At 40.7% G+C, this 15021-nt stretch overlaps 1 protein-coding gene across 2 annotated transcripts in view; it reads left to right on the top strand.

The window, feature by feature from the left end:
• The window catches only part of SLC24A3 (solute carrier family 24 member 3), a 515596-nt gene extending 501292 nt beyond the window's left edge, over positions 1-14304 (top strand). For both annotated transcript variants that reach the window (XM_069768940.1, XM_069768939.1), the window contains 2 exons: positions 8175-8240; positions 10822-14304. In XM_069768940.1, the coding sequence (XP_069625041.1) occupies positions 8175-8240; positions 10822-10974 (219 nt within the window). In that variant the 3' untranslated portion in view covers positions 10975-14304. The remainder of the gene's footprint in view (positions 1-8174; positions 8241-10821) is intronic.
• Positions 14305-15021: the final 717 nt, after the last annotated feature.

Below are 15021 nucleotides of genomic sequence, written 5' to 3'. Positions count from 1 at the left end.
ATATTTTCATTACCAGGCGACGGACCTGAGTGGGGACTTGCTTATTTTGTGGATCGAGTTGAAACTTTAAGCTTTTATTGTCAACATTTTACATAACATTTGGGATCACATTTATCCGGTGCTCTATGCTGAGCACTTATATCAGGGTTTTCATGTAAATCTCAGTGTGGCGTGATTCAGATGAAACCCCAGAGGGATCCATTCACTATAATGAGGCAGTAGAGTTACTCTGGACTTTGTCTGGCCTCTGTTCAGTGTTCAGTCCTTCTCTTCAGAGGTGCACTGTGGTTGACCTCACTTTTATGCACACCTAAAAAGACGGACACTGCCGGATCACAGGCCAGAGAGCATCCACAGTGCCTCCATCTCCCTCATTATAGGAAATCTTCCACCAGGCCAGGGGTTCAGCCTGAATCACGTATTTCAGAGATTTACACAAACACCAGTGGAAGCGCTGAGTGCAGGATAAATATGCGCCGAGCCATACTGCGATCTTTCAGAGGCAGAATAAAAAAATCAACAGCAGGTGAAAATTGGTTTTATTTCTTCTATACACTGTTCCTCAAGCGGTATACATATTATACCATATTATATATTACAGCGATACCAAATTGATATCGTTTTTTGTTTTGCTGCTGTTACACACTAAAAGATGCTCGTTTTTGCACTGCCGACACAGTCTTGTGAAAACTTGTTTTTTGTGGGACGAGTTGATATTTTTATTGAAACTGTTCCTCCCTGAGCGACTTTTGAACTAGGTCTACCGAACTTAAATATCGCTTTAGGGATAGGGGATACCCTGATGATGTGATTACTTCCGCTTATGAAATTGCCCTGGATTCAAATAGGACATCACTTTTGTTACCAAAAATTGAGACTGAATCGACATCTATCACACGCCTAATTGGCACTTTTGATGACCAGTCTAGGAGAGTCTTTGATATCTTCAGGAGGCATTGGCAGATTTTGAAGTCTGACCCAGACATAAGAGGTTTTGTGGCTCCACATCCATCAATCACATATAGGAGGGGGAGGTCAATTAGGGACAATGTTGTCCAGAGCCATTTTGTACCTCCAAGAAAACATCTTACATGGTTGGACAATAGATCCACCGGTACATTTAGGTGTGGACGTTGCTCCTTTTGCAAGCATGTTAATGTTTCCAATACCTTTAAAAGCTCGGATACCAACAGGACATTCTCTATGAGACAGTTTGCCAACTGTAGGACTGTGGGTGTGGTGTATCTCTGCACGTGTACTTGCCCTAAGGACTATGTGGGCAAGACCAAACGTGAACTTCGTGTCCGCATTGGTGAACACCTTGGGGATATTCGGCACTGCAGAGATACACCAATTGCACGTCATGTTACCCAAGAACATAATGGTGACCCTGGCTCCTTAAAATTCAGTGTAATTGAGGTTATCCCTCCCTTTGTTAGACGAGGTGACTGGGATAAAAAGATAACACAGTGTGAAACTAGATGGATCTATATATTGAGATCCATGAGTCCTTTGGGTCTCAATGAACAATTGACTTTCACTAGCTTTATCTAGCCACCTGTCAGGTCCTGTATAAATTTGAACTATAGCCATGTATATTGATACAGCATGCATTTTTTTGTCTTATCTTTTTGACATATGCTATTTTGCTGTGGATACTTACTTGTCTGACTACTTGTATTGTATGAGACTACCTGGGAGGTTTGACTACATGTGAGGCACTTAGGGATGCACTATATGTGCGGATTTCTCTTTATTTGCATATATTATCTTTTTCATTTATTAGTTATAAAAATATGCATTTCTTTTGCGCTAACGCACCTTTGTATATGTGCTATCTAATATGGTCTACGTGCGCAATTTGGGCCTCCGATAGTGGTGCGGCAGTTCTCTAGTATATTAGTGGTGGTGGCTTCAATGTCATGTGCCCCATAGTTCTTTATCATAACAGCTTCCTATGCCCGCCACCATTGTGCCTTCCCATTGTGGTTTCGCATATGTGCGGGCGGGTTATAGGTCCCTATCTTATGCGCAAGCGCTGGTTCTAGTGTGATACGCATCCTGCGTTCCACGTGCTTTTCTGGCGCCCGCTGTTAGGTGGCATTTCACTTACCATGACGCCACTATGCTTTGCGCATGCGCCGGCCATTATGGCGCGGTATTTTGTATTGTACGCACTTTGATTATCGTCTGGTTTTACGGCGCTTCTGATTATGTCATCTCTGGGGACCGCTTTGGCTAGGTGTTCTCAGAATTGGTGACGCCACTACGCTTTGCGCATGCGCCGGCCATGTTGGCACGGCACTCCGGGTGACACGCACCTTGTGTTCCATTGGCCTATACGGCATTTTGATGACGTCATCTCTGGGGACTGCTTTGGTACCGGCGTGCTCCACATGCTTCCGCACTAGTATTTATAGGGAGACGCATGGTGAGTCCACAGCTCCTATCTTGTGCAGCCATATATCAGCTCTGTATACCCCTGATGAACCCCCGCTACACATGGATGGGGGAGAAACGCGTCGGGCATTGTTTGGGGAGACTGCTGTCTAGCGCTTGATGCGATTGGTGTCCTAGTGGTGCCGAAGGTTTCCACAAGCCTGCAGATGAGTATCAATGTTATGGCATTTTCTTTATAAGTATGGGGATGATTGTGTCCTTCCATAAAAAACATTGCCTCTCTGGGGGCCCCAGGCTTGTGGGTCCGGTCTGCCATATTACTGCAGCATGCACTTTAGATAATAAGAGTATGAGACATTGCTCTATCTACTAGATTGGCTTATTTTACTGCAATGTGCACTTTAAATAGTAAGGGTATAACACACAGTGATATCCACATGCCCTGAGGTGTTATTCTATCTCCATTTTTTGCAATATACGCCTTTTCAATATAATATACTGGTTTGTTGAGACGTCTTAGTATTTATCTATGATTGCTATCTTCGGAGGTAATTTGTCATAGTGCACACCATAATGCAGTAAGGGCATGTTTTCATTTGATGTATATGTCTTGAGCACCGACTTATTATCTTTGAATATTATATGAGCGCTTTCCTTTTTACTCTATATGGACAATACTTATTGACATTGTTATATCTCATTCACCCATATTGAGACTGTTGCATTTACACCTGTATACTTTTTGCAAGGGCATATTTTTGCTCCATTATATAGATGCCTTACATCTGAATATTTGGGTGCATCTTTTTAAGTGTCGAGACATTGTCTCACTGCTTTTGAATTTTTGTATTTTTGAGATTTCCTTTTTTGTGTGTGTTTTTCATTATTTTTGGGTTTTTGGGAGTTTTGGGCACATTTTTTTTATCTTTCTATCCTTATTTAGGGATTTTGTAGGGTTCCTAGGGTCAGTCGACGCGGAGTGGGGGCGCCTACCGCTTCACATTAGGGTGCCTACCCCCACTGTCAGGTAGAATTTTTCCTATAGGGATATTGTCAGACTTTTCTAGGGTTCCTTATTTAGGGAATTCTAGGGATTTGTGAGGGTCAAGTCGACGCGGAGTGGGGGCGCCTACCGCAGTAAATTAGGGTGCCAACCCCCACTGCTAGGTAGGACCCAGCGTAGTGACTCCCTAGGACCTAACAGGTACACAACTTGTTAAATATATTATTATTACTTTTTTTCATGATTAGAGAGTTTTGTTATTATTGTTTAATAAAGGTTATATTTTAGGGATCCTTGTTGCTTAGGTGTTTTGATGATTTTTTCTAGGGTTCTGAGTTATTTCTTTTTTGGTTTTGTTATTTTTATTGGTGCCATTTTTGGGACATGACTTTTTTTTATCGCTTTCTATTCCGATTTTTGTGAGGCAGAATGAACAAACACCAGCAATTCAGGAAATTTTTTTGGAGTGGTTTATGCTGTTCCACATGTGGTAAAATTGATAAGGCAGCTTTATTCTTCGGGTCAGTACGATTTCAACGATACCCCATTTATTTTGTTTTTTAAGATTTGACGCTTTTACACAATAAAAGCTATTTTATAGAAAAAATAATTATTTTTGCATCACTTTATTCTAAGAGCTATATTTTTTCAATTTTTCTGCCGATAGAGCTGTATGTCCATTGAATGTGGTGGCTTTTTTTTTGCAAGATAAGATTATGTTTTCAGCTATACAATTTTTATTTACATTCATCTTTTTTATTGCATCCACTTTTTGTTCGGCAGTATGATGTTAAAGCATCGTTTTTCGCCTCGTCTTTTTTTTTTTTACGGAGTTCATTGAAGGGGTTAACTGCATCAATTTTATAGGGTGGGTCTTTTCAGACTCGGCAATACCAAATACGTGTACTTTTTTGTTAGTTTTTTTCATTAAAATATATTGTACTTGGATCGCCCCCACGTAAGGGCAATGGGGTACTCGGTACCGGGTCCTTCAGTTCCCTCAGTGAGGATTTCACGGTGGCGGACCCGGACTGTGGCCCTATGAGGGGCGCCCAATTAAAGGCAGAGTTCGTAGATAACGGTAGTGTTCGTGATGCCACCTGTGGTATTTGGTCAGAATGACCGACTCTGCTTAGGGGTCCGCTGGGGTGATGGAATTGCAGCTAGATGGTATACCTTCCCACAGGTGAAGTATATCCCCAGGGCTTCCCAAAAGTGTAGATGGTGATGGTGGATGGTGCAAGGCGCGGTGAATAACGAGGACACAAAGGGTGCAGTCTCTTTACCATTACTGAAGGCTTCAGCATCCACAGTCCAGAGTGCCGGATGACAGGGTAGGCAGGGTCCGGCCGGTCTGATGGCAATTCCAGAGTCTCCTTATCCAGGTGGAAATCAGTAGCCTTCCCCTTGTGCACAGTAACGTAGTAGGTCTCTACTTGCATTAGCTACCATAAGGTCCTCACTGTTGTTACTTCTCTCTCTCTCTCTGTCCCCCAGATGGATAGGACATACCCGTATGACGGTGGTGGCCTGAGGCTATTTTATAGGGACCCTAGTGTTACCCCTCCTCCGTGTTGCCACCTTGTCTGCTTAGGTGTTTAGGTCGGACAGCCAACTTGGAATCAACTGCCCTGCCGGTCTCTGAAGTAAAGCGTAGAGTCTGTTACTTCCTCAGTGTTCCGGCCACCGGATCTGCGCTTCAGATGGAGGCAGCCTGCTTCTAGCTAGTCTCCCACTGATGTTTCACTCCTGTTGCTATGACTTCTGTGCTCACTCACTACAGCACACTTCCTTTTGTGTTTTTTCTTAGGAGGCTACCGCATGGGTTGCAGGCGCAGCTCCGTGTCCTTCTTTCCCACTGAGCCGCTGATGTTCTTTCCTTTTTCCTCTGTCTGCCTGACAGGTATTCCCTGGGCCGAGCCCAGTCTGCTCCTCTCCCTCTTCTTCCGACTCCTGACTCACTCTGACTATCTCCTTCTCCCTCCAGTCAGCTTCAGTCTGACTTCCTAACCAACTCACCAGTTTTACCCTATGTGAGGAATGGCCTAGTGAACAGAACCCTTAGCTCCCCCTGATGGACCGGCGTGTGAAGTGTGTGTGTGGCTGTGATACCTGGCAGGGTGAACTCCTTTGGTGCCATCAGACGTAACATCACTCCCCCTGGTGGAAGAACGACATTACTGCAATGACCAGGACTCTGGGGCGCTGCATACTAATAAATAAATATTTTTATTTTTTTATTATTTTGTGATTTAAAAAAAATATTTACAATTTTTTTTTAACTTTTTTATTTAGTCCCTTTATGGGAGTTTCACTTTTACAGCTTTGATCACAGTTATAAAGCATAGCAATGCAGGAGCAATGCAATACTTTATAATTGTCAGTGCTGCATTGAAAAAAGCTAGTTAGACAATGCACTGCGCATGATCTAACTAGCTTGCTAGCCCTTGTGACCTGGATGTCGTCATAACGACATTGGGTCACCATGGCAACTATCGGGCCCCCACAATGACATGGTTATCACTATGTCATCCCTTAATGGATTGTTTTTAGTGCTAATCTAAGAAGATGCAAGTCACTCCACTTGTAATATGGCAAAAGTGCATGGGTAGGATACCACTCCTAGGATCCTCGGGTTAGAAAGAACTCCTTATATGCTCAATAACAGAAATAATTGGTATTGCAATCCAGTGTGCACAAATATGACGTCTAACTGATGGCAACATCCTGTCGACAGAGCTGACGGGAAGAGAATGAGTTTCTTTATTGACATGAGGTCAAATGAAGCAGGAGACTCGCCACAGGAGCGATCCATGACTGGCTGTGAGCCAGCAGAGATCAGCAATGTGATGCGGCTGCAGTGCAGTTTAGTGCAACCTCCACCAGAGGTGCTGGTGAGGGAAGAGAGGTTGCACACTTACAGCGTAGCAACACTGAACAGCTGCACAAGTGTCACAGGTAACGAAAGAGTGCTCAGAAGAGCAGAGTCAGGAACTGTCAGGAGCAGAAGTACCAGAGGTAGCAGCAATGAATGAAGTCAGACACAAGCCAGAAGTCAGAGCTAAACGGGAGCACGGTATCCAAAACGAGAGACGTAAGACAGAGCCGGGGTACAAGCCAGAAGTCAAAGCCGGTCGGGGAGTGAGGTATCAGAGACAGAAAGCAAGAAGCGGGGTACCGAGATCAGGCCGAGTCATACACTGTAATGAAAACTACCAGACGAACACTAAGGAATAGGGAACAGGTCTCGCACAAATCCGGGAAGTCAGAGGCAGAAGGATCACCAGGGTATACGCGTCAGCTGCTCTAGCCTGGAAGCATGAACTATCATTGACACTGGCCAGCAGACTGCTTATGCAGCATCAATAGTAAAAAGATATAATGTTAAAAATTATTTAAAAAATGGTTATTCCCACCTTCCGACGGCCCCAATCTCAGCGGTGCACGCTGCAGCTTCCGTTCCCATGGATACTTTGCATGAAGGACCTTTGTGACGTCACGATCACGTGACTGCGACGTCATCCCAGGTCCTTCGCGCAAAGCATCCCCTGGAATGGAAGCACCGCTGAGAGGCGGGAGGATTCCGGGGGCCATCGGAAGGTGAATATATCACTATTTTTTATTTTAATTATTTTTTTTTAACAATTATATGGTGCCCAGTCCATGGAGGAGAGTTTCCTCTCCTCCACCATGGGTACCATCCACTTAAATTGACACTGGTCACAATTGAAAAAAATATGCCTGGTCACAAAGGCAAAAACAGGCTCTGGCATGAAAGGGTTAGTGTATAAATTTAAATTAAAAAAAGCAAAATTGTGAAATTGCTCTTATTTGCAATTTGAATGTACTGAGATATTTTTTTTTCCACTTTCCAGTCCATCACATGATAAATTGAATGATGCAATTCAAAAGTATAAAATATCCTCATATGACTATGTGGATGGAAAAATAAAAAAGTTATGGCTCTTGGAAGAAAAAATTAAAACAAAAGAATGGAAAATTGCCCGAGGGTGAAGGGGTTAAGCCCTGGAAAATCCTCTCTGATAATTGCAGCTGAGCCCAGTATAAGCAATAACCCGTTATCTAAATAACTATTCATGCATGCACTGTAGAAAATACAGTAGCTACTCATACTCTTTATATACAGCATTATGATAATACTAGCCATGCAGACAAAATAAGCAAGAATGATTTCTAAATTAATCCCAAAACTAAGATATGCAAATAACTTTGGAATGACCTTCATGTGGAAAAACTGACTCATTCCATTAGTAATGCATTGTATACAATGGAAAAATACTTCTCTGAGGCTGTTGTATCATAATTCCTGAAAATTATCCTTCTTAGACTCAATTTCACTAATTCCCTAGAACACAGTGTTACCCTCTTGATATGTTGTCCAGAAGAAACTGTGTTTTATGACATGAATTGATGGAGATCACATTTTAAATTCTGTGAATTGTAGGAAGAAATAATATTTTGACAAGAGGCAACTATGTTATATTGATTTAATTATTGTGGGCAGTATATGCCAAGGTTAACAGAAACCTGAACCACTATGTAATGTCCACGAAGAGACGGAAGTGTGAATAATGCTGTATTTCTTTGGGGTCTTTTGAGTCTGTATCATACGCTACATTTACTGTACAGGTAATGAGGGGATCAGTATTATTTAGTAGAAAATATATGTATTTAGTTTAAGTGTAAAGAAAAATATAATTTAATCATGGCTTGTATTTATGTTTAATAATGTACTATTCTTTTATTACAGATACATCTTAACAGTAGGGGCCTCATATATTCTGTGGCTTTGCTCCTTGCTTCCTTGTTTGTTACGGTATGTAGTTGTGGATTTTAGCTTTCAGCAGAATCAGTCAGAAAATAGATAAACTATTTTGCTTAGGGCAAACATTACAGGAAGAGACGCAAACGATTACTGAAAGTCCACACAATGCAGTCTAGAGGGAAAATACACTTATAAATTGATAAGCTGTAATAGTTAAAGGGACGCTATCATCAGAAAATGACCAATTGCTTAAATCAGGGTTAGTGTTTTAAGTATTTTTACAATATTTGACTTTTTATTGTTTGTTTTGTTTTTCTTTTTCATATCACAATCTTTATTAAAAAAAAAAAATAGTAATCTTGTAATTTTCAAAGAGGCCCCTGAGACTATTTTAGACTCATACAGATTGTCCTTTCAGGAGGCTCCTTCTCAGCAAAGGCAAAATAACAATGACAGGTAACACCTACAAAGCTAATAACACATGATCAATCACAATAGAAGAGGTCACTCACTACTGCTAAACCTGCCGCTCCCCACCCTTCACAATCACCTTTGCACATGCTCATTGGATAGTAGGAATCTGTTCATTGTGGACTAAAACAACCAAAAGTTAGAATCTAAAAGTGCGCTCGTGGCCAGTGTGAAAATTACAAGTTTAATAATTATTGTTTTTTAATAAAGTTTATCATATGAAAAAGAAAACATCAAAATGAAAAATAAACGTGTAACACAAATGATTGATTTTAAAAAAGGTCATTTTCTGATAGTAGACGCTTTTTGATGCAGTGCCATCTGCTGTATGCTCAATACAGTCCCTCTAGCATAAGCCTACAGCTGTTTTATATTCTGATTGTAGTAGTCTTCTTTATGGTTACAATTTCGTTATTATTCATAGGAAATGATAATGGTTAATGTAATAGAGAAAATATAATACTATTTGGGGATAAAAAAAAAATTGCAATTCGGTTTCATTAAAAGTCTTGCACTGTTTAGCTTTTACAGGCTCTTTGTTTCCCTGCACATTTTACTTTGATGTAGTCTGGGCTTACAGACTCAGCAGGTGGGATCACAAATAGGGCAGATAAGAGTTAAGGTACCATCACACTCAGCGACGCTGCAGCGATATAGACAATGAGCCGACCTAAACTAGATCGCTGGAGCGTCGCTGTTTAGGTCGCTGTAGAGACGTCAAACACAGCAACTCCAGAACGATGCAGAGCAATCCAGTGACGTAACGGCGACTCACTTATCGTTCTCGCTGATTGTTAGCTCCATGTCAAACAGCCGGAGTGTACCGATCCGACACACATCTAGGGGCCCTATGCTCGTTGCTGGCGTCGTTGCTTTTGATGTCAAACATGATGATACACGCTGACCTGGCGACGAAATAAAGTTCTGGACTTCTAGCTCCGACCAGCGATGGCACAGCGGGATCCAGATCGCTGCTGCGTGTCAAACACAATGAGATCACTATCCAGGACGCTGCAACGTCACGGATTGTTGTCGTTCCCTTTGCAAAGTTGCTGAGTGTGACGGTACCTTTACAAATGCTCTCATTGGATGTCGAATGAGATCAGTGATGGAGTCTCAGTTAACCCATTGTGAAGCTATGGAAGTAAAATGGTGCTAAATTGTTAGCAGAAACCCAACAACAAAATTAACTATTAGCCCCCCAAAAATGCAGTAAGTAAGAAAAAAAAAACCTAATAGTGGACAGCCCCTTTAAAAGGATATTGTCATCTTAAATATTGGTGGCGTACTGATAATATTTACAGTCACGTTTATGATCTTTAGGGGTCTGACCTCTGGGGTCCAATGCTTTTGTAATGCTGATTCTTTGTGCAGGTTAAACAAAAACATAAGTTTATGGACTGCAGCAGATCACCAGCATAGTCGCCCTTTCATTCTAGTGAAAGTCCCATGGTCAGACCCCCATATATTCTTTTGATATGTCATCACTTTATAAGTTGGTCATACCCTTGAAAAAAGTTGTCTGCTTTGTACAATCCACTTTGGTGATCCAACAAGGTGATCATAAACTTTCCCCTTAGTGAAGTACCTAGCAATCAGCTGTAATCAGTGGTAAGTGTTCTGTCTCCCTGCAGCGCCACCATAGATGAAGATAGGCATTTCAGAATATAGAAAATAGTGATGAGCGAATACACTGGTTACTCGAGATTTCCTGAGCACGCTCGGGGGTCCTCCGAGTATTTTTTAGTGCTCGGAGATTTAGTTTTCATTGCCGCAGCTGAATGATTTACAGCTATTAGCCAGCTTGATTACATGTGGGGATTCCCTAGCAAGCAGGCAACCCCCACATGTACTTATGCTGGCTAACAGATGTAAATCATTCAGCTGCGGCGATGAAAACTAAATCTTCGAGCACTAAAAAATACTCGGAGGACACCCGAGGGTGCTCGGGAAATCTCAAGTAACAAAGTATATACGCTCATCACTAATAGAAAACAATTATTCTAGTCAATAGTGAATATACTATATATCATAATTTATGCTCTGTACACATTTTAGTTACACTTTAAAAGTTTGGTTCTCAGATCACAAGCTTTTCTATGTAGATTCTCCATGTTCCCCTTTTTTTAGATGTGTTAACACCTTCCTGTCTTTATTATAGGTCTGTGGTGTTCACCTGAACAAATGGAAACTGGACAAGAAGTTAGGAATTATATGCCTAATGTTGTATGGCGTCTTCCTGTGTATCTCCATTCTCACCGAATTCAATGTTTTCACCTTTGTGAACTTGCCCATGTGCAGAGGAGGAATCTGATCTACAATGCAGACATGTCAGAGAGACTTCATCCTACTTTTTGGTGCAATACAAAGACGCGACCTTCACCGTAAAATGGTGATGCACCTTGAGGTCGTCAAGTATGTCCCGGTCACTGTTCAGGGGAATTACTTCTTCCTGTTGTTCCCCTTTCTATTCTGTGGGGATATTTTCTTCATAGTCCTTTTTTTTGTGTGTTTTTTTATTGTCTAAGATTCCACTATTTGCTGAAAAGTTATCCTTTATAACAGTGACCAGGGTTTTAGATAAAAGGCTGCTAACTGGCCCAGAGCCAGCCCCAATCGTGTCTGCTAGAAATTCTTCTATTTAAGTTATTTGGTGAAGAACTTAATGTAATTTATAACTAAAGATTGTTGAAACATTGCAGAAGAATGGGAACGATTCATTACCAGGGATTCATTATGAGGAATATCAAGGGATCAGATAGGTGAAACCATTTCCCACGTTGGATGGAACAACCTTTGATGAACCAAGTGGACAACAGTGCACATCTGCAGGAAGGACACAGGCTGACGAAAGAACATTTCAAGAAAACCGAGCGTGTTCACGCATTTTAGCTAAAGAAAGACCACGGAAAAGAACTTTTTATACCATGAACAAATCTCTTTCTTAAGACGGTAGAAATCAATAATTGTTCTCGTCATTACTGCAGCCGGTGATGTAGTCAGTTGGTTGCTCTGTAGTTGTGTGTTTCTAGTGCTGGGGTGCTGAACAATGAAAGTCAATGCAATAGGGTAATTGTTCAGTACTATTAATGGTTCTTTCTTTACCCATGTTGGCACTTGAAGGTCCGCTATCTGCTCTAGTTAGTCCGCCTGGTACAGTATTTTTATATACATAGCTTCATAGTAGGTAACGTCTACTATGTACAGAAGTCATAAATAATTTGCTAATTCAGTTATGGACACTGGTTTCTTAAAAAAAAAGAAGGCATATTTTGCACAAATGCTTTTTGAAGACGATACAACATAAAAGGTTTTGAAATGTACACTGGATGTGGCCATATTGTATTTACAATTTTAGCTAAAGACCTCATAGTATGGGATCAACCAGGGCAGGGGGTAGGCATCCAAAAAAAAAGCAATTCTAGCTTTCACAGACCAGCCATTTTTGTAGTATAAAGTTTTAATTTATTATGCATGTACAGAGAGGAAAACTATTTGAAGAATACTAGAAGTAGTTTCTATAAGTCATGAAAGCTGCCGTTAATTCAGGGATTTTAGTGGAGGACATAGGCACTGCAATGCTTATTTTTGTAAACATATGATATATATATACAGTAATTTCATTGTGGTGCTGTGTCCTGTATATTTAATATTGCAACTGAAACACAGTTTATTGGTTGAGAACCATGCGGTTTTCTGAAAGCACCATTCAATGACACTCTTCCAGAATCCTTTATCATTCCTTCCAACCAGCTAAAATGAATGTTTATTGTACATAGCAAATATTGATGTCACTGTGCACTCTAGAATATTTATTAATGATCTTCCTTCAGAAAGAAAGTGTTTGATACAAAATTAAAGGCTTCAGAATTCATCCAACGTTCAAGGGGTTGTCTACAAAGAGATTTTTTTTCTTTCCTTTCAAAAACAGTGACAATTTAGTCCATGGTTTGCCTCTGATATTGCAACTCAGTCCTATTAAAGGGGTAATCTGGCTCTGCTCACTTCTGTATGAGTGGAGCGGAGCTGATGACATCTACCGATATCTGCTGGTTGGCGCGATTGAGCGTCTGGCATCCCTCAATTGTCCTATGTTTAGGACTGGTACACGACACCTGTCTCTCAATCATACGAGTAGTCCGGTATCTGTAGGACTGACATCACCGGCCCCGATCTGCCCCATGGAGAAGTGAGCAGAGCCTTATTAAAGCTTTAACTTGAATGGAGATGAGCTGCAACACCATACCCAGCCCATGGACAAAAATTAGTTGTTTCTAGAAAAAAACTAACATTTTATCTTTTTATTTTAATCTCAATCAACCCCTTTAGTCTTCTGCGTCTGTCCCCAATGATTAGGAAATTGTGATCTGATTGTAAATTTAACCTATAGGCTGAAAGGTTCAAAATGATGTGTGAGAGCTATGTGGGAGCTGTATTTCTTCACTCTAAGAGATTGGCGTCTTGTTATTTTGTTGCATTGTCTACATTGATATGGTAAATTTGTAAGTAAAATGGATGACACTTTCCGGGGAACCAGATTCCACCTTTGGTTTCTTAATTTGCCTACAGTTGTAGTTGAATTTCTTGGCATGGGGAGCCACAATCTTTTCATTTCCACTTGCTTTATAAGCCACTCCATTGGCTTTTTACATCACTTGGTGGACTATGGTATTTTATTACGTCAAGTTATTACATTTACCAGTGTTGGCAGCAAAAAGTAAAATTACTGGTACATGTTAAAAATCTACTAATTAGACCAAAGTATATATCATATCTGGATATCCGTCCAAGTATGTCCCAAACTCCTTTTAGAGAAAATAGGTGTGGAAATATACAACCTAAAGTGCTCTAATGGGAAACTGGACCCTGCCTTCCCACGGAGGTTGGCACCCTAAAACATAAGTGGTTCCTCCGCTCAACTGTGCCTGACCCTAATCTGACCCTAGTAGGCCCTGAAATAAACCATGAACACATCTGGAAGTCACAAAATAGAGGGGAGGGAAATAAAAGCCAGAAAATTATTTGTTTAGAACCAGAAAAACAAAAGTTGGTATCCAAGTACCCTTATATAGCAATATATATTAGAAGCCTGTAACATTACTCCAGATTTATCAACGATAAATGGTTAAATGCTCAGAACCCCACACTGTGTAGTGGATAAATGTAGTATGTATTGAAAACTCGGCGCATTTCCCCTTTGTTGTTTTTCATAGGTTCATCAGGCGTCCCTTCTATTTTGTGACTCCCAGGTGTGTTCATGGTTTATTTCAAGGGTCAGATTAGGGCCAGTCTCCGTTGAGTAGGGGCGCCACTTGCATCTTAGGATGGCAAGGCAGAGTACAGTTTCCCATTAGGGCACTGTAGGTCATATATTTCCACAACTTTTGACTTTAAAAGTGGTTTGAGACATTCCCGGATGGATATCCAGATCTTATAAATAGTATACTTTGGTCTACTTAGATATTTAACGCATACCTAATAAATTGTATGTTTTATATAGTAAGTTTTCTTTGTGAGGAACTAATGATACTGAATTGCGACTCCATAATTATTCTTCCACCGGTGACACTACCTAAAAAAGCTGCTTCGTGTGGAATATATCCATTATTTGAAGTCAATAAATTAAGGTGCTTATTGTTCCCTCATTTTCCTGTGCATAAAACATATTATACATGAAAAACTCCAGGCATCAGGAGCCAGTGTTACTAAAATGTACTTTAATAATGTATGAAAATTGGGCTCCTCTTCCCCTAGTTGGCTCTGTCGGTCCAGCATAAACACAGGATTTCTAACGTTAATAATGGATAGTAAGGCCCTTTTACAGAGGCCGAGGAAAACATTATGGGGACTATCGATTGGTAATACAACCGTTCAATCCCGGTACAGTGTGGATATTGTCAGTAGTGCTTTATTTGTAGGCCATCAAATCAATCAACGAGGTCTTGCCTGTTCATTGGATGATCGCGCCATGTTTACACCATAGTGGACGAGCGTTCTTACTGACACTCACTTGTGTAAGGGGACCTTTACACAGTAGCCACAGTGTTACCAAGCCAGAGGAAGAAAATGATAGGATTGTGACATCTAATCCTAATTACTGCCTGTAGCAATAGCAAGTAGATGGTCAATACCCCACCATGAATCATAAAACCTTGGAATAATCTTTTTTTTTTATTACAGGTGGGCATTAATTGAAAATGTTGCAAATTTAAATTCACTCCGAGATTTGTCTGGCTCCATACATTATTTTATTAACATCTTTTCTTCATTTAGGGAACCATGAGTTAAAGCAGCAGTATTAGAAACACCATTTAAATATTAACTAATTCATATAAATTGTACCATTACACGCGATCCTGGA

Source organism: Ranitomeya imitator, chromosome 5 (genome assembly GCF_032444005.1).
Source record: "Ranitomeya imitator isolate aRanImi1 chromosome 5, aRanImi1.pri, whole genome shotgun sequence".
In the NCBI taxonomy this organism is placed as follows: Eukaryota; Metazoa; Chordata; class Amphibia; order Anura; family Dendrobatidae; genus Ranitomeya; species Ranitomeya imitator.
The sequence above is the reverse complement of the archived record's forward strand: the minus strand, read 5'-3'. Positions and strand labels throughout refer to the sequence as shown.